Source organism: Mirounga leonina, unplaced genomic scaffold, assembly GCF_011800145.1.
Source record: "Mirounga leonina isolate KUSES-001 unplaced genomic scaffold, KU_Mleo_1.0 Mir_53, whole genome shotgun sequence".
NCBI classification, from domain to species: domain Eukaryota; kingdom Metazoa; phylum Chordata; class Mammalia; order Carnivora; family Phocidae; genus Mirounga; species Mirounga leonina.
The window spans coordinates 13,952,575-13,979,947 of NW_023270807.1; the positions used below are offsets into that span (position 1 = coordinate 13,952,575).

General features: G+C 39.9%; 1 protein-coding gene and 1 non-coding gene across 2 annotated transcripts; one reads left to right on the top strand and one right to left on the bottom strand.

The window, feature by feature from the left end:
* Positions 1–572: 572 nt before the first annotated feature.
* Positions 573–26,858, top strand: OPN5 (opsin 5). The gene is made up of 6 exons (XM_034991231.1): positions 573–702; positions 4,582–4,701; positions 8,362–8,532; positions 12,096–12,430; positions 23,407–23,648; positions 26,795–26,858. Exons 1-6 carry the CDS (start codon positions 573–575, stop codon positions 26,856–26,858), a joined length of 1,062 nt encoding a protein of 353 aa, XP_034847122.1.
* LOC118001668 lies at positions 22,181–22,287 on the bottom strand. Its single transcript, XR_004676777.1, has one exon. It is a non-coding gene; the product is annotated as a U6 spliceosomal RNA (small nuclear RNA).
* Positions 26,859–27,373: the final 515 nt, after the last annotated feature.

Here is a 27,373-nt window from a genome sequence, read left to right on the forward strand (position 1 = left end):
TTGCTAAGCAACAGTAAAATGGATGGGGTTTGGCCTTCAATGTCTTATTCACCCAAGGGAGGGGTGAAGTGACACAAGAGAGTAGCATGATAAAGAAATGACATAATGTAGGCTTGGATACTCAATGTGCACACTGAATAGTTGGATACTGACATATTTGGTTCTTCGAAGAAAAGTGTTAAAATACTCACCAGTTATTAATTAGGGAATCAAGCATGACCCCAGAAACTTGCATTTTCATTTTATTTTATTTTTTTATTTTTATTTTTTTAAAAGATTTTATTTATTTGACAGAGAGAGACACAGCGAGAGAGGGAACACAAGCAGGGGGAGTGGGAGAGGGAGAAGCAGGCTTCCTGCGGAGCAGGGAGCCCGATGTGGGGCTCGATTCCAGGACCCTGGGATCATGCCCTGAGCCGAAGGCAGACGCGTAACGACTGAGCCACCCAGGCGCCCCGCATTTTCATTTTAAAAGAGGGGGGCATGGTTATGAGCTGGTTCAAGTTGGCTTATTCGGGTCTGTTGCCATCTCTACTGATTTGCTTTCCAGACTCCTGTCCCTTGAGCACAGCATGGCACTAAACCACACAGCCCCGCCCCAGGATGAGCACCTGCCACACTACCTTCGAGAAGGGGACCCCTTTGCTTCCAAACTTTCCTGGGAAGCGGATCTAGTGGCTGGCTTTTACTTAACAATAATTGGTAAGCTTCCTTAATTTTTCTGTGCAAAGACTGCATCTAGAAAATGCACAGGCTAATATATTGACCTTGCCCAAGGATTCACAAACTTACACAGATATTTTGACCGGAGGTGGAGAGTGGGAGGAAGGTAGAAGATGGGGGCCACATTGCGGGGTTCAGTGAGTGTTTCATAGAAATGACTTGGTTATCTTTATTATTCCCTCAATAATTAAAGAAGTTTTACAACGAAATCATTTATCTTGAGACTATTTTGGTTGCTTTAGGACTAGGTTTGTCTTCTGAATAACAAAATTAATGATAATGATATCTTATTTAAATAGAGTGCTTTTACTTAAAAAAAATGCTTTTGGTACAATCATCAGATGATAGGCTCAGAATGGACCTTAGAAATCACCTAGTTCAGCCTCCTCTTGTCACAACTGAGGAAACAGTCCCCGGGCTGTGGTCACAATGGACACACTAAGTTTGCTGCACCTAAAGTAGAGTTGCTCTATGATGGCATCACTAAGTGAGTTTGGTGAGAGTTGAAAAAATGTATTGGTAATAAAATGGGAGTCAGCCCAGGGTCAAAAAGTTTGTGTATCATCCAAAACATGGTGCACCTGCTTCCAGACTATGCTATCCAATGCCGTGGCCACGTGTGGCTGCTGAGCACCTGAACAGTGACTTGTCCAAAAGATGTGCTGTAGTGTGAATATACGCGAGACCCTGAAGACTTAGCACTAGCGAAAATAATGTGAAACAGTTCATGGCTAATTAAAACAATTTGACTACACGTCAAACCCATACCATTTTGCCTATATTAGGTTAGATACTTTGTTTAATGTGGCTACCAGAACAAAATTGAAATACATATGGCTCACATTTCTGGTTTACATTGTATTTCTGTTGGACAGCATTAGTCTAGGTGATTAGAATTTGACCACAAAACTTCTTAAATTTAAGACTGTTGTTTTAAATTTGGGTCACCAGTACACAGGTGGGTTACGTCTTTAGGTGTGTCTGCCTTTAATCTTTTCAGATTTGGGTCAAGCTTTCTCTCTCTCCCTCTCTCCCTCTCTTTCTTTCTCCTTTTCTCTCTCCTTCCTTCCCTCTCTCTCATCTATTTATTACGGGCTAAGAATTTCATTTAACCCCCCTGAAATTAGCAAAAATCATTAGAAAAGTCTGGCGACACCTCTATGGTCAGTGCTTGAGGCAAAAGGAATCGGTGAGATTGAATCAGAAATTCCACTGTAAAGGGATTCCCTGGGTCCTTGGCTTTATGATTAGCAATTATCACACTGATTTAAATTCTATTTCTTATAAATGGACCCTCGTGTCCTTTCAAACACAAGTATATAGTGAGTGCTCATTCTATGCCACTGTTTAAGTTTCTGGGAATACAACAGTGAACAAAATGGGCAAAGTCTCTTTCTGCACAGGGACTATCTGGTAGTAAAACCCACAATGCATTTTCATTTAACATAAGTACTTTCAATTATCAGAAAAGGCGGAAAAATTGACATCTTAAAAATTGAATTTGTCTCAACCAATTGCAAGAATTGAGTTAAAAAATAGCACTCCAGATAAACAAAAGAGGGAGAGGGATCACAGTCCATTCCCCACCCTGGTATGGAAGATATCAGGAAGAGAGGCAATGAGGCTGGGTGGGTGGGGGAATCAGGAAAATTTCTCCCTTGTTGTATGGGGGGATGGAAGGAAAATTCACAGTCGGATTCAAATGGGCATGCTGAGGTGAAGCTAGAAAAATAGGTCCAAAAGGAGTCCCCAAACAAAGGGAACATCAGGTGACTCAGGGAGCTGGGGGTGGAGCCAAAGACATGTTCCAGAACAGTCATTCAGGATGAGGCCAGGGTCATTTGGAGGGATTTGGACTCATCTAGACCCAGTCTTGGACTTGGTGCTATGTCTGGTTTTTACCCCTCCTAGGATAGGTATGGGGATATGCCCAGATATCTTTTTAAGGGACCAGAGTGAAATGACATTCTCAGTGAGTTTTGTTAAATCCTGGAAGTCTTAGGGAAAACTGGAAGATGAAAAGATAAATCTGAGTTTGGAATAGAGGAGAGATAAATTAGAGACCCATTTCCACCCTTCAACTCTTTTATTATAGATACTTGGTTTATTAGCAGTCTATATATGAGATTTCATCATTTTGTATTCCTAGAAAGATTCAGGATTTTGATAATCAAAAAATGTCCCTCCCCACCCCCACCCCTGCCTTTAGCCTTTAGCTTCTTAATCTTGTTTTCCTTAACTATCATCAAAAATGTTTGCATTCTCTTGATAATCCCCTACGGATAAGATTGCCTATAGGAATCATCTACATGCAGCTCATAGAGAGTTGACTATTTTTTGATACTGCTTTGGGCACTGGGTAAAGCCTTATGAAACACTAGTAAAGATAATTTAAGAAAGGGAAAATAAGAAAACCAATATTCTTAAAAGAGAAGTAGGAAGACAAAGGGTGTTTAAAGGAGCTTTGTGTATCAACTGCATATGTATGCTTATTGTTTTTGATCTTCTTGGATACAAAGTAGAAAGCATTTGTTTAAAATTCTTCAAGCCATGTTTGCATATTAATTTCCCAGTGTGCCTTGCTAGCTGGTTTCCTTTAATGAGATGTAGGTTTCATTTTAGTTGGTTTGCTCTAGAACTCCGTAATCTCGTCTATTTTTTCCTCTTCTGTCTTAAGAAAGCTAAAGAGGTTTTAACAGACCATTAGGCAGCTAGGATTCCAGGGATTCATAATTTCCTAAGAGCACAATGCAGTTCGTCCCTGGTGGTTTCATACCATCAGCTGAAACACACATTTCTTTCCTTGCCCCCAAAATGAATTGTGGTGGAGAAGTAGAAATTAAAATAGAAAAATCTGGGTTTCTCCTGTTAATACTCTCCTTATTCCTTACTACTAAAGGCAGCTGTACCAGATTCTCATTTATACACAGCTACACTATGAAGCAAGAATTCCTGAAGAAATCTACTCTACATGTTAAGCTATGGAAGTAGGTGTATTCTTTTCTTAAATAAAGTCAGTAGGGATTGGGTCTTTTTGGATTTAAACTGGGTTTGTAAGAACTTTTGAACAGTATCATTGTAATGCCAAAGCCAACTAGTCATTAATAAAAGGATATGAAAAAGTGGGAACACAGTTATACCATTTTTTGCAGGTTGGTGGGTTGAGGGTCACATTCTCTCCCTTTGGTGGGAGGGGAGAGCTCATATTATCCACTGTCACCTACTTCCCCTTAATACCTAGTCCAGAAGTAGCTGCAGACACCCAGCGTCCATGTGTCCTCAGGAGGCAAAAAGTCCTGGGATGTGTCTCCAGGAGATGACCCTTTCCTTGCAGGGGGTTATGCCAGCCCACTCTGGCCTCTGCCTCTCCTGAATGCTGGTGCTCCCTCAGCAGTCCACAGTGATAGTGAAAGCACCTTGTCTGGTTGGGGTCACTTCAGCATCAGAATTTACCAAGAGCCAAGGGGTTAACCCTACTTCTTAGAGGGAGGGAGTTCTATAGAGCCAATACTCGGTAAAAATGGCGGAGGAAATACTCCATCCTGGGGGCCAGTACAAGAACTGACCATGGGGATTCCCACCCTCTCCTGAACTTCACTGGGAAGTTAGCAGTTCCTTTTTCTGGGTAAGTTCAGTCTTACAATCCCTGACTCCTATCCCTTTGGAGGTAACCCATCCCTCACCTGTCACTTGCAACTCATGCTTTTTACTTCATCTTCTTAATTTAGATTTTTATTTAGAGTCCTCTCACTACCCTCTAAATCTATGGTGTCCATTTTTGAAATTGAGAAGTGTTTCATATCTGAGTGAACTCCAAATCCTAGTGCTGACAATGGGAATTTATATTTTTCCTTGTAGGGATTCTGTCCACATTTGGAAACGGGTATGTCCTTTATATGTCTTCTAGACGAAAGAAGAAGCTGAGACCTGCGGAAATAATGACTATCAATTTAGCGATCTGTGATCTGGGCATTTCAGGTAACACAACCATTTCTTCTTTGGGGGTTTGAGCTGTGCCCCATTCTAAAGTCCTCACTGGCTCAGAGATCACCCCTCCCCCACCTCCTTTCGCTCCTCCTTTCACCAATCATCTTTACAGAGGTTGTGGTAAGTCAACGGAGTGTCGTCAGGCTAAAGAGCTCATCCATTTAACATTTGTTGAGTCCTTTCTGTGTGCTGAGCATGTTAGATGCTAAGGAGACAATTTGGAATGATGCATGATACCTTGTAATGCTACACCTCAAAGTGTACTGGCTAAATGATTGAGAAGACAGAAACTTACAGATCACTGTGTTGAGCTCCTTTACACCCCTGCCACCCACACGGGACTCTGTTAAAATAAACACCAAGGGGCTAGGTCTTGAAGCTTAAATGATGGGCGAAGACAGTGTGAGAGGTGAGTATAGGAAGACGGGAGAGCTGACATGCTGGTACATTGAAGTATGGCTTCGGGACTGATTGCAAGCATAGGAAGCCTCCAGGTCAGTTGTTCTCAGAACTGGATGCACAAAAAAGCCACTTGGGAAACTTAAAAAACACAAAACAAAACAACAACAGAAAAGCAAAAAACTTCACAGCTGGGTTTTATACCCAGAAATTTCTATTGAATTGGTTGAGAATGTTACCTGGGCATGAGGATATTTAAAGTTGGTATTATCAGGTAAGTTAATATGAGGTCAAAATTGGAAACCACTGGATTATTTCTTGCTTCTTTGGCTTCTCTGATAACCCAACCAAGGAGGAACTGGAATAAAATTTCTCTTTAACTGTAATTAATTTTATAAATATAAATGATTTTGGATAAGTAGCCTCCCTTTGCTTTCATCTATAAAGTCCCAGGGTTGCCTAGATACACTCAAACGTGCCTTTGGATCCCAAATTCTGCTGTTTGGAGTATGGTCTTAAGTTACTAGAATTGGGGAAATTGAGTGTGGACAGCACACAGCAACTCCTCTTTCCACTGGAAACCTTTTAGCAGTTCCCCATCTAAACGTCCTTTTTAAAATGTTTTCTGATATTTGTTTCTCCCTTCATAAGTGGATTTTTCTGCCGCTGCCAATCTCCCAAAACAAGGCTCAATAAATAAGCCTCTACCTATTGAGTCACTGTTTATCACTAGCAGATGTGTTGCCCTTGAGAGTCTGCGTGGTGTTCGTTACTTGGGAAGGCTTTACTCAGTATGGACAGGCTTAAATATCATGAGCTCTTATCGGACATGCACATGCACATTAAGAGAAGCATATTGTGTCAGGCCTCCTGGGATGAAAACAGCTGAAAGGAACCCCGGGCAATTTGCAAGGCTGCACAATGGCTGCAATTTTAGTAATAGCCACACGATGGCGGTGTCGCAACATGAATGATAGCTTTCCCGGTCACCTCTCCTGAGCCCAGACGGCTCTCTCCCTGGTACTGAACGTAAAATGCTCGAATGAAACCTACCATTTCATCCACATCCTTCACCAGCGAATAATACCAGGTTCATGTTTAAGGCTGAATTAGGCTAAGCTTGAATAAAAATATCCTTAAGTGGTCTAATACACTGAAAATGCTTTCCACCAAGCAAATCTGCTCTAGAATTGCACAAGCCACCTCATTACTCTGCCTGTGTCTTCAGAGTAATTCAGCAAGAAAGCATTTTCTTCCATGTGATAGCTTTTGCAGATGAACCCAGATCATTTTTCAACTTTGAGTATCTCTAATACATTTTCCACTCCAATAAACCTTAAACATTTTTGTCTGTTTTATTTTTTTCCTTGGTCAACTATATCCCATTATAAGCACCTCGAGGTGCATAGTAGAGACCAGGTGTATTTCATCTATATAACTAATATTTGTGGTTATACCGGTGGCTCTCAATTGTATATATGTATTAGAATCACCTGGGGAGCTAAAAAAAAAGTATATGGAAATATATTGATGCCTGAGCTTGCTCCAGATAAATTAAATCAGACTTTCTGGAGGTTAGAGTCCTGGAAATTGATATTTAAAGTAAAACAAAACCAAGCAAAACAAAGCAGGACAAAACAACTCCTCCAGTGATTTAGTGTGCAGCCGGGTTCAGAACTATTCTATGAAGTGAAGAAGAGAGACGCATTCTAGATGATGTTCCAAAGGTTTACCAAAGGCTCCACTCCAGAAGGAAGCTGAAAATAGTCCCAGCCACAACAGACACTAATTTCACTCCATCTGAGTCACTTTCACTTGTCTCTTGATGCTTTTCGCACCCACCCAGCTGACACTTAGCTCAAGCTTTGAGTTCATGTCTCCTCTGCTTAGAATATTCCCCCTCTAGACATTTACCTGTGATCTCTACCAGTGATTTAGACATCTCCCTAAATGTCACATTCTCAGAGAGGTCTTTCCTGATCCCCTTATATAAAACAACAATTTCTATCTATCTCCTTCTGCTTCATTTTTCTTCTCAGCACTAATGACTATCATTCCATCGTATCATATCTTATATTACAAATTATGTATTTCTCTTATCTGCTCTCTCTACTATTAAATACATTTGTCAGTCTTGACCTGCACTTTGTCCCCTATCACCTTGCTCTGTAATTGTTACATAAGAGGCACTGAGTAGTTAGTTGCTGAATAAGAAACAGTTCTTTTACACTCAGTTTCCTCACTGACAGCCAGGCTACACCACTGGGATTAGGAAGCCCTAATAGGGGGGTGCACAGTCCAGCAAGATGGAGTGTGAAATTAGCTACCTGGACAACTAGACAAACTAGAGGAGATGTGTGTCTGACTTACAGATGGCATTTAAGAAATATGTGTTAACTGACTACACTAACAGGAACTTGGGTGTACCTCTGTTTACTGAAGAAGGGACACACCTGGGGTCAGGGCTGGCACCTGTGAGTATCAGTTACTCGGTTTTCCTAATGCGATAAGTTTAGGGAGCCTTATGATAGATAGATAGGTAGATAGATAGATAGATAGATAGATAGATGATAGATAGATAGATAGATAGATAGATAGATAGATAGATAGATAGATGATAGATCACATAGAGGTCGTGGAGAGCTTCTTCAGCCTGTTCCCGTCTGGGAAGGCGAAGATTGAATACAATAGCTGATTACGAAGGGTGCAGGGTGTAAATTAAAGTGGAACAATGCTTTCTAGAAAGTAAAAAACACAAAAACACTAATAGAGGCTGAGGAATAGTTTATTTTTTATTATTTATTACTTATTTTTATTTTTTTGTAATTTAATATTTTTAAATTTAAATTCAATTAATTAACATAATGTATTATTGGTTTCAGAGGTAGAGGCCAGTGATTGATTCATCAGTCTTTTATAACACTCAGTGCTTATCATATCACATGCCTTCTTTAATGTCCATCACCCCGTTACCACATCCCCCCACCACCCTTCCCTCCAGCAACCCTCAGTTCGTCTCCTATGGTTAAGAGTCTCTATGGTTTGTCTCCCTGTCTGATTTTGTCTTATTTTATTGTTTTGAGGAATGGTTTAAATCCCAGAAATCTGGGTCTGGTTGCAAACAGATTGAACCTAACAGTAACTAAAATAGCTATCTCTTGTCTGAATAGAATATAACTCAAGGGTGAGTTGAGGCAGGTGGGTAACTTTAACTGGAGGGAATTTCCCTTGACAAATTGCTTGACGCTCTAGTTGTAGGCAAACCGTTCACGATCATCTCTTGCTTCTGTCACCGCTGGGTGTTTGGCTGGATTGGCTGCCGTTGGTATGGATGGGCTGGATTTTTCTTTGGCTGTGGAAGTCTCATCACCATGACTGCTGTCAGCCTGGATCGATATCTGAAAATCTGCTATTTATCGTACGGTAAGTATGAAGGCTTCTCATTCCCTGATAGTCAAAACTAGTGGATTGTCAGACTGTAAATATTGTACCGATAGGTAATGAACAAAGATTACTAATAACCTAAGAGACTAAGAGTATCTCTGCTTAGAGCCCATTTCGTTCTAACATAAGTTTAAAGATTTGAAACTGTGTCAATGTGGATTTCTTTGAATACTACTTTTATAGGAACGTCTGGTGTTTGGCTACAGTGCTTTTGGCAAACATCATTTCCTTGTATAATCTGTGTAAGCTTCTACTGTGTTTTGCCATGCAAACAAAGAAATAAAATGCATTGAAAGGATGTTAGGTCCGAGATGTTTTAGCTGGTTCCCCACATGGTAAATGTAATTATAAGAAAGATGTTTCTGATCCTCCTTTAGGCCTCAGGGTCCCTGTGATTTCAGAGATGAGGAATTCCAAAAAGTCCAGATCCAAGTTAGAAAGCCATGCAGCTGTGCTGGCAAGAAAGGACACACGCAGAAATATCACTCAACACTCTTTTTGTGGTATTGTAGGTAGAAAGACGAGTGGCTAGAAGCATTGATGAGGGTAGAACCAGCTATGAAAAAGTTTTCAGAGGCTCAAGATTTTTTTTTTAATAATGAGACCATTCAACATGCTGAGAATAAATTTTTATTACTTTTGCTTCTTGGGGTTCTGGGAACTTACTGAATCCCAAAGAGAAGAATTTGGGCCCTTCCGTTTAATACTGAGAACCAGGTGCAACCAGGGAGTAGTATTGGCTTCCTCTGGAAAAAGCTGCTCTGTTTATTAATCTGTCAATCAGAACAGTTGTGACCATGGAGACGGAGGATGGTCTGGAACCTGAGGTGGGAAGGATCAAGCTGACTTGATACTTTCAATGTGGTAGAATTTTCCTTTACATTTTAAAGCACTTTTTTTAAAAAAAGATTCCATTTATTTATTTGAGAGAGAGAAAGCGAGAGACAGAGTATGAGCAGGGGGAGGGGCAGAGGGAGAGAGAGAAGCAGACCCTCCATCGAGCAGGAAGCCCAACTCGGGACTCGATCATGACCTGAGCCGAAGGTCGAAGTTTAACTGATTGACTGAGCCACCCAGGCGCCCCTTTTCCTTTATATTTTAAAAGTTTATAGTCCCAGACTCCAAGGAAACCATGCAGGGGAGGTTAAGGTCATGGACCAACATCTTCACAAACTAGCAATCATTTTTTTTTTTTTAATTTGCATCTCTTTTTCTAAACAGCTTAACCCTTCCAATAGAAATAACTTAAATCAGAATTTCCAATAACATAAAAAATATTCAATTATGTATATTCTGGATGACTTCAGAGTCCTATACTTTCTAGAAACTTATTTTGGGTTGTATCAAGTAGATTGTAAGTATACTTACAGATTTTATAGATGAGAAGGCAGAATTTCAACTTCCTGGGGATATATGAGGAATACCTTGATTTCTCTGCTTTTTAAATATTTCCTTGAATTTAGGCTTGGTGTCCTTTAAAGAGATGATACCGCCCACCCCCAGCATCACTGCAGGGCATCACTCCATATGGGAACTGTATATATTTTTCCAGCTTCTTTTAAGATTGAACCTCAATAGAATGGTTTCACCATTTGATGTGACTCATGATTAAGCCCCTCTACACAGTGTCTTAAAATGTTGGAATTAGAAGACCGCTTGGGAACATGGAGACCTTTCTCCCATTAATGTGATAAACTGTTTTAAGGCATCCCTGACAGATAGCCACTTGGCCTCTTCTTGAATAATTCCAGGGACCAGTGACGGGGAGCTTACTACTGCACAAGGCAGCCCATTCTCTGATTGGTCTGCTCTCATTGTTACAATGTTATTCCTTATATTGAGACAAAACTGCCTCCCAGTAACCTCCACCCATTGGTCCTAGTTCTGACTTCTGGAGCAACACAGAACCAATCTACTAATCTACTCCCTCCTGTACTTGACAGCCTTTCACCATACTCGAATGTAAGTATACAACACCTCGCCAAGTAACCCTAACCATAAATGCTTATACGTATGCATATGCACATTCCCCTAAATATATGTGATTATCCGTGCCAATGTTTTATCCATTATAATGGATAATCAGGAGCTGACATATATTGTGGCTACATGATTGTTACCTCACTCTGGTTGGGCTTGAGAAATTTGGATTTTATGATACAAAATGCCATGTATTTGAGGAAAAAAAAGAGACAACAGAGTATAGATACAATCTATATTTCTTGTTAGTGCTGAGACAAACACAGGAGTAAAAATCTGTGTTAATGTAGCAGTCCTTTGTAGTTTGCAAATCAGGCCTTGCATTATTTCATCGAACCCTTATCAAAACCTATAAGCAATGTATTCTTACTTCCTCCATTTTACTGCTAAGAACATGGGCATCTAGAAAGGGCACACGAAGAGGGTCAAACACTAGAACGAGAAGAATTAGGCCCTACTGACTTCCCAAACTGCATACGGCTCTGAGCAGAAGCAGGCCTGAGTCTGTGATAAAGAGATCATTTGGCTTTTGTTGACTGTGTTCTGATATTTCTTCTCTGCTACTCCAAAACCAAGGCAGTAAGGATTTACTTCTCTGGCCCTTTCTCTTTGAGGTGATAAATGGGGTGTGGAGGTAATTTCACGAGGAGGCTGCAGCACCAGCTCAGGCTGCCCTGTCTTTGGTGGTTATGGTGAACTGTGGAAAGGGATAACTAGTGCTCTATGGCTTTTCTTAGATGACTACACCAGTTCTTCTTGGAGATCTCTTTTGGTCAATGGAAACTAGTTCTGAAAAACCTAGAGCTCATTTTTTGTTTTCCTGAAAGTATTTTCACAGAATTACTTTTGCAGAACATGATGCAACCTACCTAGATTCTCTACCCTTCTTGCTATGGCTGTGTGAGCATGACTGCTGTGTTTGTCACGTTTGAAGATTCAAAACCTGCTCCCATGAAGCAGGGTCAGCTACTTTACCGTCTCAGCACGCAGTCATGGTTGTGGCCCACCGACCCCCACTGACAAGTGCTTAGGAAGATGAATGAGATAAGAGACGTGAAAGCTTTTACGGAGAAGGGTATTGAAAGGCACAAGCAATGTGTTATCAGTTCTCACTTTCCCCAAAGGAGTCTACCTTGGATGAACCATTAATACATGCTTTTGCGGGCTTGGTCCTTCTATTCTACCAGTTGGCCCCGTATTGGATAGGATCTCAAAGGTCATTCTGGGTGCTTTCTTAAGATCCTTCCTTCATTGTCTTTGGCATCCTCTCATCTTTCTACTGTCCCCTTTCCTCAGCTTTTATCACTTACCCCTCCTGAGGCTCCTGCGTGCCTATGGAAACCTTCCCTGTGAAAGCACTTCTGATTTTATTCGCTTGGAAAAAGGCCCACGCTCTGGAACTTTTCTCCCTTCACTCCACTCTCCCTCAGAATTCAGTTATCTGACCACTTCTCCCAGAATCCAATGGAATAACTCTTTGGATGTGGAATTTGACATATCGAGGGGAGGTATTCGGGTGTAGGGCAGATTACATCCCGGTAATGCTTTTCTTCTACCTCCAGGGGTTTGGCTGAAAAGAAAGCATGCCTACATCTGCCTGGCAGTCATCTGGGCCTATGCTTCCTTCTGGACCACCATGCCCTTGGTCGGTCTGGGGGACTACGCTCCTGAGCCCTTCGGAACCTCGTGCACGCTGGACTGGTGGCTGGCCCAGGCCTCCGTGGGTGGCCAGATTTTCATCCTGAACATCCTCTTCTTCTGCCTCTTACTCCCAACGGCTGTGATTGTGTTCTCCTATGTGAAGATCATTGCCAAGGTTAAGTCCTCCTCTAAAGAAGTAGCTCATTTCGACAGTCGGATACATAGCAGCCATGTGCTGGAGATGAAACTGACCAAGGTAACTACAGTAATAATTTACAGAGGGGTTTTCTAATCAATTAAAATGTCATAGGGCAAAGAGGATAGGGAATGTTGGGGGCTGGGAGAATTTTAGAATCTCTATTCTTTATGTACTTCTGAAATGTGCTATTATTTATCTAAACCTTTGTAGTATTTCTTTTCCCTGTTTCTGTCTCTGTCTCTCTCATTTACACACACACACACACACACACACACTTCTAATATTTACTAAATTTGTATGGTGGCTCTACTTGGAGCTTATTCTCTCTATTGAATAAGATATTCTTGGTTCTCAAAAATTATTTAAGTCATAATAATAACTTTTATGCATCATAAAATACCTCACAGTATTTATACTGTTTTGTATTGACTTTGGTGGGCATGATTAGGGACATTCTGCCACCTCACATTATTTACAGAGTAAGAGCTTACCGCATCTACTATCCTATAGGAAATTTATCTTAATACAAGAGCAGTTTCTGCAGGGTCATGTCCCTTGGTAAATGCTAGTTTCAGAGCTGACAGCTCCTTAGATACTGTAATGTGAGGAAAGGAACACACAATTTGAGAATAGACTAGGGTTCTCATTCCATTACCAATACTTGCCAAGTTTGTGATCCAGAGCTAGATACTGAACTTCTTTGAATCTCTATTTTCTCACTTGTGCAACAGGAATAGTAACATCTCCTCGGATTGTGGTGGAGATTTGATGAGACAACACATGTTATTCTGTCATTTGGTGCATAGAAGGTGTTAGAACAGTGGTTCCTTCATTCTTTTGTAACTTTTAGGAATTCTGAGTAAGTATAAGGCAGTGGTCTTCCCACTTTTGTCCTGTCTTACCTTTATATTGAACGAAATATTTTTCTAGCACACACTCAATACAAATGACATGCAGCTAATACCATCAAACTGTATATTAACATTAGTATGCCCTAATTTCTATTTTACTTTTAAAGATAAAAAAATAAATGTAGATTGAAGTTCTAACCATTCCTTCTGGTATCAATCAATCATATTATTGGTATCCCAACTTCACGTGTCCTCACAGCCTAATTTGGAGACCACTTTGTCTCAGGACCCATAGTAACATTTCCCTTCAGGCCTGTGCTCTCTTGTAGTAAGTCAGGGCCTTTGTTCTGGTAATATTCCTCTTTTCACTTACAGATGTTTTGAGATGGTACAAGGATCTCTTGGTCGTACAGTGTGAGCTAGAGATTCTTAATGGTTCCAGTTGACCTTTACTTCCTAAACTCCATATGCGGAGTAAAAGAAAGCTCCAAGGAAGTTTTCATTACTCTAAATCTATACTCATAATCTAATAATAGAGCAGTTCTACCTGGACAAAAATACAAGATCAGGAATCATAATATGCTTTTTATCTTATCACTGGCTGTAAAATAGAAAAAAATATTTCCATAAAATCCAAGGTCATGATTTAAGTTCATTTCCAGCTCTCCTTTTAGCTCTTATCTGTGACTTTTAAAAAAAGTATTAATCTGAATAAATGAATCCAAGTTAAATTTGGATTACGTTTAATCCAAACCCTACTCAGAACCAAGTACTGTTCTAAGAACGGGTGAATGCAGCAATAATAAAAATTTTCCTTCTCAATACTTTATGGAAGTATGTTCAAGGAAATGATGTGATGTCCATCACACTGGTAGGTCATTTCGAGTTTACCTTGTAGTCCTGCAGTTTGGCATACCAGAAAGCTGCTGAGATGTCATATGACCTCCTCTCTCTTCTTGCTACCCTCCAATGGAGTTGGCCTCAAGACATTTTGATGGTCTTGATTAGCGAGTCCAGATCCTCATTCCTGTGAGGTCCTTCTCCAGTTTCTCTGAGTGTGTTATTAATCATATGCTCTCCTTTTAGTTGAATTGCCTAACTCAACCCACAGCTAGCTTTTATAAATACCCTAGCATCTGTTTTTTTGTGTATTCTGGACGATGGGCAATTTGTTTAGTGAGTGATTCTGAAGCTCATTATGCATGCAAGGTGAAACTTGGCACGCACCATTTAATTTGGTTTGTGGTTATCTGTCTCCTCGGCCTGGACTGGACTGTATAGATCAAATAACCAGGCTCACCCAGCCCGAAGAGATGTTAAATGAAAAGTGTAGGCATCTATATGTATGATTTTATTTTAAACATATCTTCTTCTGACATATACTAAATGACATTATATTATATATAATGTCTATATGGCATAATATATGTTATATATTATACAATATATCTGTACCTCTTTTGTATATGTAAAACTTATATAAAACAACCTGAATATAAAATGCTTCTAATTATTAACACTTATGCAAAAAACATAAATCAAAATTCAGCGCACATTGATAAACACAACTTTCTATTTTGGCGTCTTCTCTGCTAAATTTAAAATGCTTTAAATTACCATTTAATTTTGATCTTGATTTTTTTTCTACTGAGTAAAAGTAAGTAAAAACAACCTCACACTGGACCTTTTCATAGTTTTAGGAAGCTTTTTCTCCATTCAACTACCTCTCAGGATTGGCAGTTTGCTTATTCACTTGGTGCTTCTGATCTTTTAGAATAGCCTTGTCTAAGAGCTTACTACTTAAAGGCCACCTTCTTGGATTCTGGGATTAAAATAATTTACTTTTCTGGGTACTGTAATGATTTCCAGCTGGGTTATTATCTGGGCCTGCATTTTGCTAGTCTGTTCTTATCCACCTGAAAATTGACATCCCACCTACAAATCTCTCTCTGCTTTGTAGTTTCTCTTGAATTAATTTTTTAAGAATGATGGTTTTGCTAGACTTTTTTACCAGGCTGAAACTTCACAGATTGCCAACAGAGGTATGCAAAAAAAAAGACCAAGAAATAAAAACAAACAAGCAAACAAAAACTCTCTTTATATTTCTTTTTTTTTTTTAAAGATTTTATTTATTTATTTGAGAGAGAGAGAATGAGAGACAGAGAGCACGAGAGGGAAGAGGGTCAGAGGGAGAAGCAGACCCCCTGCCGAGCAGGGAGCCCGATGCGGGACTCGATCCCGGAACTCCAGGATCACGACCTGAGCCGAAGGCAGTCGCTTAACCAACTGAGCCACCCAGGCGCCCGTCTCTTTATATTTCTATGACTCAGTATCATCTCATTTTCATTTGCCTGTATATGACTTTGTAAAACAAACTTAATATTAAACAATCAAGATAAATTCAGTTGAACTGGGGGGTCTTCCTTGTCTTCCCAGGGCTATCTATAAATTTTAGGGAGGCTTTTATAATTCCATGGTGTCAGAGGGTGGGGGCTCCTGGTCTAATTGTCATTTATTGCCCCTGGTATTCCTGAGATATTTAAGTTTCTTTCTGGTCTCAAACATCAGTTGTCATGGGTCACTTTACATCCTTTTTGTTCCAACTGGAAGCCCTCTTCAAGTTCATCAGCAATTCCAGCTACTTCCCTGTCCTTTGACTGCAATTCATCATGTGCATGTTGGGAGCTTGGCTGGGACCCTGGGAAGCAAGGCACAAGTTTTTGGCCCTGAGATCCCCAGATGCATTAAGGGTCTCTTGCTCCCCAACACCATCCTTGGCCCCTTGTGCTCAGCTCTGTGAAGTAGCATCAGGACAATTTCTCAAGGTCAGTTACTGGCTCCTCTGAGGTCCTCCCTCACCTTTGAGCTGTAGACCCTTACCCACTCTTGGGTGGGAAACCTGTAATCATGTGCATCCCTCTAAAATTGTCCCCATTTAGTAAGATTAATGCCTCTGGTCCTTCAAGTTTCTGACTGTGGGTACTCAATGTCATTTTTTGTATACTCAAAACCCCTGTCTCTCAAATATTTTCTCTCCTGTAAGATGTAAATTTCTTTTTTTTTTTTTTGGATTTTCTGAATATTTTCATTTTATTTTTTATTTTTTTTTATTCTTATGTTAATCCCCATACATTACATCATTAGTTTTAGATGAAGTATATAATTTAGATGAAGTATATAATTTCCTTTATTTCCACCAGAAAGGCTTCTTGATCACCCCTGGCTAGTTTAAGTCCCTCTGCAATAGGCCATCAGAGCACTTGACACATTCACTTTATTGAGCCACATGCTTGTCCTTCTTTGCAAGTAGTAGGTAGGTGAACTCAAGTGTTACACATCCCGTTTGCTACTGAGCCTCGCTGTCTGGTGCCTACTAGATGCTTAATCAAGATTGCTATAATGAATACATAATTGAATAAATTAAGTTAATCTAATAACCTTGATGAGTGTTAAGTGGTCCCTTGATCCCTGGCTTGAGTTCCTCTGTCCCTTTTATAACTGACAGGCATTTTGTTTTGCTTTGTTATTTCACATTGATCGTGAAGTCTTTTTAAAAATTATAAATGTAAATCTCTGCTTTCCTCACATGATTCCTCTCTTTGATTGCTCATCCAGTTTATTTATCATTGAAGGTTCATATTCAGAGAACCCCCTGGGAGGACTCTAAGGGCAGTTTGTGGGAAAGCTGAACTGCATTGCTTTTTTATTTTTTAAACTAATTAATTCATTTCCTCTGGTTCCTCATAAGTGTTCTTAGCTTAAATGTCACTTCCCAGAAAAGCATTCCCCAAATTGAATTCAGATCTTCCTATTACCATGGGGCAATGCTGTCTTTACATTTTCTTCTTAGAACAGGTCATAATTTATAATTAATTTATAATTACATACTTATTTTTGTGATTATTTGCCCAATGTCTGGCTTTAGCATTAGTCAGTAAGGCCTGTGGAGTGACAACCATATCATTTCATTCATTTTGTGTCCCTAGGACATAGCACAATGTCTCAAACATGATACATTAAACATTATAACATAATGTGATATAAATAATATAATATACAATTAATTATATTAATACAAGTTAAATATAAATACATGTATATAAATAAATACATATAAAATATGTATTTGTTGAAGGAAAGAATTTCAAGTTGGGATCAATCCCAGTTTTGCCACGAGCCCACTGGGAGTCTCACGTAGCTGACATTTGTTATTTATTTCTGCTGCCAGTGGCTGAACACCTGTCTGTGTTTGGAATTTCTGTGTTGAGGAATTTCCAACATTTTGAGTCTTGGGCCTTGGAGGGGAGGAGCCACATGTCTAAGCAAAGGCTGACTCCTAATTTAAAAGATACGGAAGGTTAACATAACATTAAAAAAAAAAAAAAAAAAAAAGATGTGGAAGGACCAGTCATTGACTTTCCAAGGTTCCCCTGCAGGTGGAGTACGGCTATGACCCTAGGCTCCAGCCAGTCTGTCTCAGGGGCCAGTGATACCAGCAGAGAGGCAGGGAGATGTCTCCCCCGGGCATGGCTGCATTAGAGCTGGTTCAGGCCATCAGTTTGGGTGTCATTTCTGTCGGCTTGGCGTTCCCAGTGATGCTCTGTCCTAACCAACCCATTCCTTTTCTTGTCCCGCTTGGCCGAAGTCCATTTCTTGGACTCAGAATCGTGACAGATTCACCTTGGACAAACCACTTCTCCTTGCTGGGCCTTGGTTTTCTCGTTTGTGAAAGGAGGTGGGGCAGGGGAACTAAATGCTGTCTAAGTTACCTTCTAAAACTCTCAGTTGTATAAAAATGGCTAGATTGGTTGGATTGACAGCAATAGCTCTTACTGCTAAAACCACCTGGTCTCTCCACCTGAGTGCATTTCCCCACTGAGTAGCACTTTCCATACCTTAAGGGCTTGGTTCATCTATAATGAACAGTGAAGTCTCCCTTGTTTTGTTGAGCCAGATACTTAGAGATTTGTATTTCCTGTTCTTAAAGCCAGCCGCTGCCTCACTGGGGAATGCTGTGTTCAGTTTTAGACCCAAACCCTGCAACACAGATGTATAGAGTGACATGACTTAATTTACATCCTCTCCTTTCAATCACAGCTTTTGCTTGTTTATAGAAGAGTGGTATTTTAAGATTTGAGAAAATTGCAGTGGGGAAGTGCAGACCCCTCCTTTTTCTAGGTCTTTTTTTTTTTTTAAGTACAAATTAATATTTTCTACTTGGATCACCCCCAGGGCTCACATAATGGTAGACACAACAAAGCTCTCAGAATTCTTTTCTTTCTAAGTGCATGATGAAGGGTCTGGGACAGTTGGCCTTAGTTGTCATTCTATTGATAAAATGGAAGGAAAAAACTCAAATTAGACATGCTTAGAGTTGTCGAATGACTTTATTTCTTCAAAGATGGTGTGAAAGCTAAATATCACCCTTATTTTTATACATATCAGGGACTGAGGGCCAATGAAGGTAGGTCACGGTTGCTAAGTTGCCCCCTTTTCTCTTTGCCATTGGTAGTGTCATTCAATGGCAGGCTGACTGCATATGGCGGGAGGTGGCCTCATAACTGGCCTTTACTCTCGCATTACCATCTTTTCATCTCTCTCTCTCTCTCTCTTTTTTTTTTTTTTTTGATTAGTTGGGAGCAAATCCATGTGCTTGCCAGCTAGACTCAAGATAGGAAAACCAAATCTTATTATCTGTATGTTCTGGTCAATTGTATACTCCCCTGCCATTTACTCAATGCACACATGTAGTGATCTTGCTTCTTGTGACCTTATCTCACCCCAGCCACTGCAATATCCTTGATTTCAGTAGTCTAGCTGGTTCTGTGATGTGGTCAGTCTTGTTATTGGTAGGGAATTTATTCCATCTTTCTGGCTCTCCTTGTAAACTTCACTTCTACATCAATTCCATGTCCTCTTCTCATCCATTTCATTATTCAAGATAGCACACAGCTTCAAACGTTGGCTGAAGCCCTACTCATATCTGAGCAAAGGAGCCTGGTGCAAGGAACTGAAATGCCAACTCTTAGAGAATCAGGGGTTCTGTCTCACTCACACTGGTCATTGGAGTTGAACCACAGTTGGAATCCAAACCCGAGTATCTCTATCCATGATGTTTACACTATTGCACACTGCCTCAGCACGGAGAGAGTGCAGGACTTTGCTTCTTGGAAATCGTATCTGCTGGAATGGTTCAGATGAATTGGGCCCAAAGACAGAGGCTTATCTAATTTGGAGAATTTACTTTCAATCCCATTGTTCTATTACTGCTTTAATTGATCAATTGATCAATTATGGACAATATTGCCCATGTGACACTTAATGCCAACTTGAGCTATAGCTGGAACGTACAGATATCCTTTAGTCCTCTGCAGCAAGATATATTTAAAGTGAACTGGGTTGCAGATGAGTGATTCCTTTGTAAAAGCCAAGCACATAATCTGTGAATTTCCTCCCACAAAAATTGCCTAATTTAAGAATTGAAGTTTTACTGCTTTTCCAGTAAACCAAAAGGCAGTGACACATGTCACTGTTTATTGTTTAAAAAATAAACAACTTAGAAAAAAGCTGACAGGTACCTGTCTGTGCTAGATCTGGCTTAAGGATATTTGGAATAGAAATTTTGGAAAATGAAAATGAGGACACACTCAGAAATGAGGAAAGAGACTGATGAAAGATTAAACATGTTCCACTTTGAGTAGAAAACACTGGGAAAATGAGGGTAACATGCAAGTTTTGTAACTTTTATGGAGTTTATCTTAAAATGCCTTTAATATTTAATGTTTTAATGTTTTGTGGAGTATATTTTAACAGGAGAAGATCGTAAAAAATAAATGGGTCTCATGTTGACTTTGTATTCACTTCAAATACAAAGTAATATTCTGCAGTGCTTTCAGATCTAGGCTTTTATCCCTCTTTCTGCTCCAAACTTGATTTCTAGTCATTCAATTTAAGGCACTTAGTTTTATCCTAATCAGAAAAACCACAACGATTCATTCGCTCTGTGTTTAAAAACCACAGCATGGTTAATTCTCTGATGTCCTTTTAAAAAGGATAACATAATGCAAATGTTTGAAGTCCTTTCTCTCCCCATTGCACACTCTCATAAAAGTAGAAAATATGTAAAATGTAGAAAATATTATGGGCTGTTAATCTATTTTTTGTCAATGACTTTGACAGCAACACAGAAAACAGCTTTTGAGATACTGTGAAATCATCAGATGAGTCACCATTCCCAGACGTCTGCTAAAGCAAGTTTTATTTATGTTATTGTTTATTTGGGGATTTAGAAAAAAGACCCTCACTTTGAGCCTTGAGGCATCCATTCCATTTACAAACAAAAGTCACATAGACCAAATGAAATACAATTTCTCCTGGGTAACCCTTTGCAGAGAGGTGGGAAAAAAGCAAGCAAGCAAGCAAGCGAGAGGGAGGAGTGCATGTGTGATCTGGGTCTGGTTGATAACCGTTAAGCACAGGTAAGAATTTTGGCTCAGGACCTTAAAGTAAGGCTGCAGGACCCTGACACAGGGCATCAGGACTCGAAGGAGGTGTGGGCTCACTTCATTCATCTCTTTGAGATTTAGACTCTATTTGTAAAATGGAGTGAAATAGATATAACTGAGGTGTGTCTCAGCTGCAGTTAATATTTAGAGATGAGCCCTGAGTTTCTTAGGTGGAATTTTATAACCTGAGACACATGGTGGATTTTCCAGGCTTCTTAGTTGACACAGCTCACAAATGTGGGGTTCTCAGGATAAACACCCTACTGACAGGCTGTTCTGCAGGTCAAATAGGGCTATAGACCATTCCTTGCATACAAGAGCTCTGTTCTCATGGGAGCATATTGAAATGCACATGCATAGAAATGACTTTGTTATAAAAGAACTTAGCCACTTGGATTTCTAAAACAAAAAAGCATGCATAAATATTGTTGCTCTGTTACTAATAAAGCATTTTGTGTCTCATTCCTCATCCTTGATTCTCTAACACTAGCATGTCATGACTCTCATGTTGGGAACACTGTTCTTTTCCTTCTTAAATAAGAGGATGGGGAAAGAGGATGTGGTGCCTGCCTCAGATAGCTCCATCTCTTCATCTTTCCTGGGTTTTGGGGGAACTCAGAGATAAAAGGAAGCTCCCTTTTCCCTACAAATCCCTTATAAAATCATAAAGATGGGTCTGATGATGCTCTTTCTAGTCATGTGCCCATCCCTGTTCTTGCTCTTGTAGCTAGGGGCATGCCGTCCTCTGGTCAGGCTTGGGTCATGTGATGCCAGTTCCATACAACAGCCTAGGGGTAGAAGGGATGCTGGTGATGCTAAAGTTTATGAGGAAATGAAAGACATATGGTAGATTTGCAAAAGCAGATGTCCACTACCTGGAGTGCTAATTTGAATATTGTTTCATTATTTATTTTACAGAAAAACAGTAGGTAATAGTATAAAGATACTTCGAAGTTAGTACACTCTCTCTTAACTAGGACCTGAAATAGCTCATGTTTAAAATAAACACCAAGGCTTGGGCTTCAGTTCCCAGTGTCAGTACTCAAAGGAACAGCCCTTTCATTTCTTGTTTAGACTGTTGCCTAAACAAACCTGTTAAAAGTGGAAATTCTATGTGGCCAGGGATTGTGTCTGCTTTGTTCATGGCTTTATCCTCGACACAAAACATATAGGAGATGCTCAGTAATGCTTGTTGATTGAATGAATAAACAATGATGTTTCTACCTCCAATTTCTTCCTGTGCCATTTCATTTTACAGGTAAATCTTCCTAAACACGGTTCTCATTAAGTCTCCTGCTCAGAAACCTACTAGGGCCTCAAAGCATATGGAATTAAGGGCAGCCCGGTCATAAGTTATACAAAACCCTGAATACATGGATATTATCTTTCTTTCTAGCCTCATCTATATGCCAAAGTAAATTGCTTGCTAGTTTCTTTTCTTTTTTTTCCCCCAAAATATGGAGCGCTTTACAAATTTGCATGTCATCCTTGCGCAGGGGCCATGCTAATCTTCGCTGTATGATTCCAATTTTAGTGTATGTGTTGCTGAAGCAAGTACTTGCTAGTTTCTATGCAAATCTCACACATACCTGCGCCTTCGTCACGGTGATCTTACTACCATTCCTTTATTTCAACTTGCCAACATGCAGGTTATATGCCATGTCCCTCATGAAACTGTTCTGAATTTGCCCCGTACCATGTAATTTGGTCCTCCTCTGCTAGTACTTAAATCCTATTCTTCCTTGTACTGTAGTTTGTATTCCAGAGGGCTACAACCAGGCCCTAAGGTGGACTGGTGTCCCCAACAGCACTTGGCATTGTGTCCGGCACCGAGCACTTGGTAAAAAGCGGTTATTGAATTCAAGTGAGATAATCTATAGGGTCAGGTATGTAGTTACAGGGCATTAATTAGGGCTATGTTAGTACAGGGACTGGGTTGCAGATGGTAAGAAACCAGTGAGGGTGTTTAAAACCCTCTTTCTAATTATTCTTTGATCTGAAAGTTAAGACGCTCCTAAGGTAATTATAATTTTGTGAGAGAGAAAAGTGCTTTCTGGAAAAGTCTTGCTTTATGCCACTGTGTCACTTTAGTTAAAACTTGGTGATTCTATTTTATTTTATTTCTAGTGAATTTCCACTATCCATGCCTCACACTTGAGAAAACGAGCCAAAAGAAGTAACACTTAACAGAAATCTCTGAGGAAGATTCATATTAAAATTTCCAAAAAGGGCAGAGTTTCTGTTTCCTGAGGCAAATACAAGTGATTTAAAATTTCGTCAAGGTGAAAGTGTTTTCCATCTAGTTCCAAATATGATGGAACATATTTTCCATCAATGTGGGTTGAGAAGTCTGGAAATTTCAGGAGCATGGATGTCTCCTTAGCATCATTTCCTACCCAACGTAAAATCTGACAGCTTTTATAGGGTTAAACTTTGGGTCTTTTGGTACATTCAAATTCTGGAGTGAAGAATGGATAGGATGTGGTAAATGGGATAAGTCATTGTAATAACTTCTTCTGGCTGAACATCTCTGAAGTCCACATAGGAAATGTCTCCTACAGGCAAGGTAAATGGACAAATAATAGACTTTCTTGGGTGTAAATGAGCTACTGCTTCTCCTCCCCCCCATAATTTCCACCAGGTGTCTTGACTCTGTTCTATTGCTTTCCCTCATCAGGTAGCAATGCTGATCTGTGCTGGCTTCCTGGTTGCCTGGATTCCTTACGCGGTGGTCTCTGTGTGGTCAGCTTTTGGAAGGCCGGATTCCATCCCCATACAACTCTCCGTGGTGCCAACCCTACTTGCAAAATCAGCAGCAGTGTACAACCCCATCATTTACCAGGTCATTGATTACAAATTTGCCTGTTGCCAAACCGGTCGTTTGAAAGCAACTAAGAAGAAATCTTTGGAAGACTTCAGGTAAAATTTCAGAAGCCAGAAATGAATGCTACTGTTTCAAAATCCCTTGGGGTCCAAGCCACTCTGTTATTCTGTCTTCTTAGGGTTAGAGCTCATCACTTAGGAGTAGTCTAAAGAGGATTTTCTGTTCATCAGAATTCCTGAAATCAAGTCATCAGATATGTTGGGTTGGATGTCATGGGTAGATAATGAGAAAAGTAATCCCATTTCTGATTGTAGAGCAACTAAGATAGGAAGCTATGTCCATTTGAGCGGCCACTATTTCTCACTCTTCCTTATCTGGGACCAAATCCATTTTACTCCAAGAGTATGGTTCCACATGGCATTGATCCAAAATTAGGTTCTCCCAACAGAAAAGATTCTCCTGTTTGGGATGTTTCTACCATTAGCTATGAGTATAGGATTTGGGCAGGCAAGGAGAGAAGGGAGGTGACATTTTTACTCTCTGACAGGTTCTTTATGTTATTTTCACAAGAGCCCCTATTGTACCTTCTCTTTGTCAGATAAGGAAATGGAGGTGCAAGTGAGGTTAAGGTTAAGTGAGCTGCCTGTGCTTACACAACCAGGAAGTAGCAGAGCAGAGATTTAAATTCAGGTCTATTGGGTTTCCAAACAGTCTACACTATTTCTGCTATAAAATGAACAAGTGAGTCTGGGGATCCAGCACCATTTTTCCTAAAGGCTCAGGGTGAGTAAAGAGTTGAGGATGATGTGTGGACTTTGTGTCCATTCAGGGCCAGTCTTAGCAGTGGAATGTGGATCAGGCACCTGAGAGCATGGTCTGAAGTGAGGGTTGTTGAGAAGGTCCAGGTTCTCTGATTTCTATTACTTCTTACTCACTGGATGTCTAGTTATTTTTTGGTACTATTTTTCCTGATTAAGTAGGAAACAGAGGAGAAAAAAAGTAGAACTAGCTAGGAGAAGATGTGGGTCTTTATCTTGTTCTTTTACTACGCTTGAGCAAGTGACATATCTTTTGACCTTTAGGTTCCTCACCATGTAGGGTACAGGATCAAATGAAAAAAAAAATAAAAAGGCACTAAGAAAAAGTAGTATTGTTATTGTTGTTGTGGTACAGGGGAAGAAATACACAATTTGGAGATAAAAGACGAGTGTTTGGTTGATTTTTCCATATCTTCGGGAAAATGAGCCTAGAATTGGGCTGAGCTGATTGCAACACCCATCTTTTGAAACTGTAAGAATTACACCAAATGCGTGTTTGGAGAGGGCTAGGTAACAAGTGTTCGTGGGTTTTTTCTTTCACATTGCTGGTGGTTAATGCCTTTTCTGTTGAATTGAATAAATTCAAATGCTAAAATGCATCTACTTTGGCAGTAATAACACTTTGCCCTTATCAACTATTAATACTTTATTATGAATGCAGGTTAGAGAGAGTATTTTTAATAGAGCAGTTGTGGGAGAAAATAATGGGCATTTCTTCCTCTGAAAGAGAGGATGGGAATTTGACAGGAATGGCTGAAGGCAAATTTCACCTACCTTGTAATTTTGCCTTGGACTGATTCTGTGTTCTGTACATTTGCTTTTAAGTGTGAGCAGCACATAAATATTCAATGCTCAATAATGAAAAGAGAGAAATTTATGAGGAAGGCAGTGACTTGGGGCCACAGACCTTTGGAGAAGCCAGCCAGGCAAGAATCCGTTCAGTTCACCTGCTCCCATTAGCCATTTCTATGAAATACAACAATTGCTTTGCTGGAGGAAGACAAATGCTGTTTCCTTACTCCAGAGTCTCGAAGCTTTCAGTGGAAAAAGCAGGCAGGCAGTAGTGCTAAAACAGGAAGGAGTCCTTGGGTTTTCAAGTTTGGAACACTAAAGAGGTGTGATGAGTTGCTGATTTTTGGAAGGCTCTGTTTCAGAGAACTTTCCAAAGAAGCAAAAACCACTTTTTCTGTTTTTCATCTTTGTTGTAATTAAGGAGCTAAGAAAATGGATAATATTGAGGCTGATAGAATGAGTTGAAGTGGTCTAAAGCTAGTCCAGAGTGGTTAATGCACTACTAGAACAATTCAATCAAATTAAACTAGATTAATTGATATCCTTGTTTTTTCCTCTTCTGAGCTCTGAAATGAATTTGCTTATAATGGGAGACCCTCTTGGGAAATATTCTGAATTCAAATAAAAAAGCTAATGTGTTGAATATGAGATTGTAGAAATAAATTTTGAGTAATTTTTACAGTTCATTAAAAGTTAACTCATTTCCCCCCCCCCAAATTGAGTCCCCTGAGATTTTGGTAAAAGCTGATGAACTACAGCAAAAAATATGGCCAAGAGCCCATCTTGAAATGCTATTATTCATCACATCTGGGTATCCAGATGTAGTCTCCCGTATTTCATAACCAGTGCTTCTCCACTCTGGCTGTGGATTAGAGTCAAGTAGGGAACTTTGAAAAACCCCTGCCTAGACCCCACTTGCAGAGATTTGGCTTCAATTGGTCTGGATTGGGCCCAAGCTTCATTAGTTTGTTTCATTGGTTCATTCTCCCAGATGGTTCTTATACCCAGCCGTTGTTGAAAGCCGGTGAACCAGAGCCTGGGAAAGAAAAACATTAGGAGTGCAGCTCATGTAGTCAGAGGCCTCTCCCCCCGACCTACACAGAGACCACTGAGTGACAGGGGAACCAGACTTCTGGTGCTAGGCCAATCTTAGATGCAATATAAATGATCAAATGATACTGGGGGTACATACTGAAGGATCGAGGCATTTTACACTCCTAGTATTTTAGTAAAGATACAGAACAGAAAACAAAGTCCTAAATCCTGGCATTGACATTCTAATAAAACTCTCCTGACTACTTTACTTCTTTCCAAAGAACACTCTTTGTAGGTAAGTCACAGGGCCAACTGACTGGTAGGTCGATAGGGAGGCAATGAATTTTGTTCTGAGGATGGGAAACTCACTGGGGCATAGGAAATGTGCCATGAACAAGTGGCTTGTTTTTGGAAAGCTCCACTCAAGGGATTTCTTGACTTTGAATGTTTTAAAGTGAATTATTTTCCTTCCCTTCTAATTCAAGTCTTGTGCATATAATCTTCTTGGTACACATGCCTGCTATGATATACATACACAATATGTGTATGTGTGTGTGTATATATGTTAAGTTATGTTTTCCTTCTCCTGTGTTTAGGCTGCACACTGTAACCACAGTCGGGAAGTCTTCTGCTGTGCTGGAAATCCATCAAGAGGTATGAAGATGGACACAGCATCACTTATGGACACAATTATTCACATGTTTGCCTCTTCACTGCTGTTGATGTTTGATTGTGACTACACTTTTCTCTTTATATTATATTTTTATATTTTGTACACTTTCCCTCTTTTCCCTTCAGCCAGGATTTGCTGGGAAATTCCAATGGCCAAATGGAAATTAGATTATAGGATACTATTTAAGGAATATTACTAGGATGAGCCTCCCTGGAATTTTCTTTTTATTATATTTTAAAACCTAATTGTCATGCCCCAAAGTATTAAGTCTGTGATACTAAGAAAAATGTTTCATCATTTTATTTATTAGGATGTTACTTAATTTCATTACATCGTCATTATTATTTTTATTATTTTTAAAAATTTATTTGAGAGAGAGAGAATGAGAGAGAACACATGAGAGGGGGTAGGGTCAGAGGGCAAAGCAGACTCCCTGCCGAGCAGGGAGCCCGAGGCGGGACTCGATCCAGGGACTCCAGGATCATGACCTGAGCCGAAGGCA

Excerpts from the sequence above, each read along its gene's own strand:
- OPN5 (XM_034991231.1), top strand. The coding sequence starts at position 573 with ATGGCACTAAACCACACAGCCCCGCCCCAGGATGAGCACCTGCCACAC. Across the intron at positions 703-4,581 it reads CTTTTACTTAACAATAATTG|GGATTCTGTCCACATTTGGA; the intron begins GTAAGCTTCCTT and ends TTTTCCTTGTAG. Across the intron at positions 12,431-23,406 it reads TGGAGATGAAACTGACCAAG|GTAGCAATGCTGATCTGTGC; the intron begins GTAACTACAGTA and ends TTCCCTCATCAG.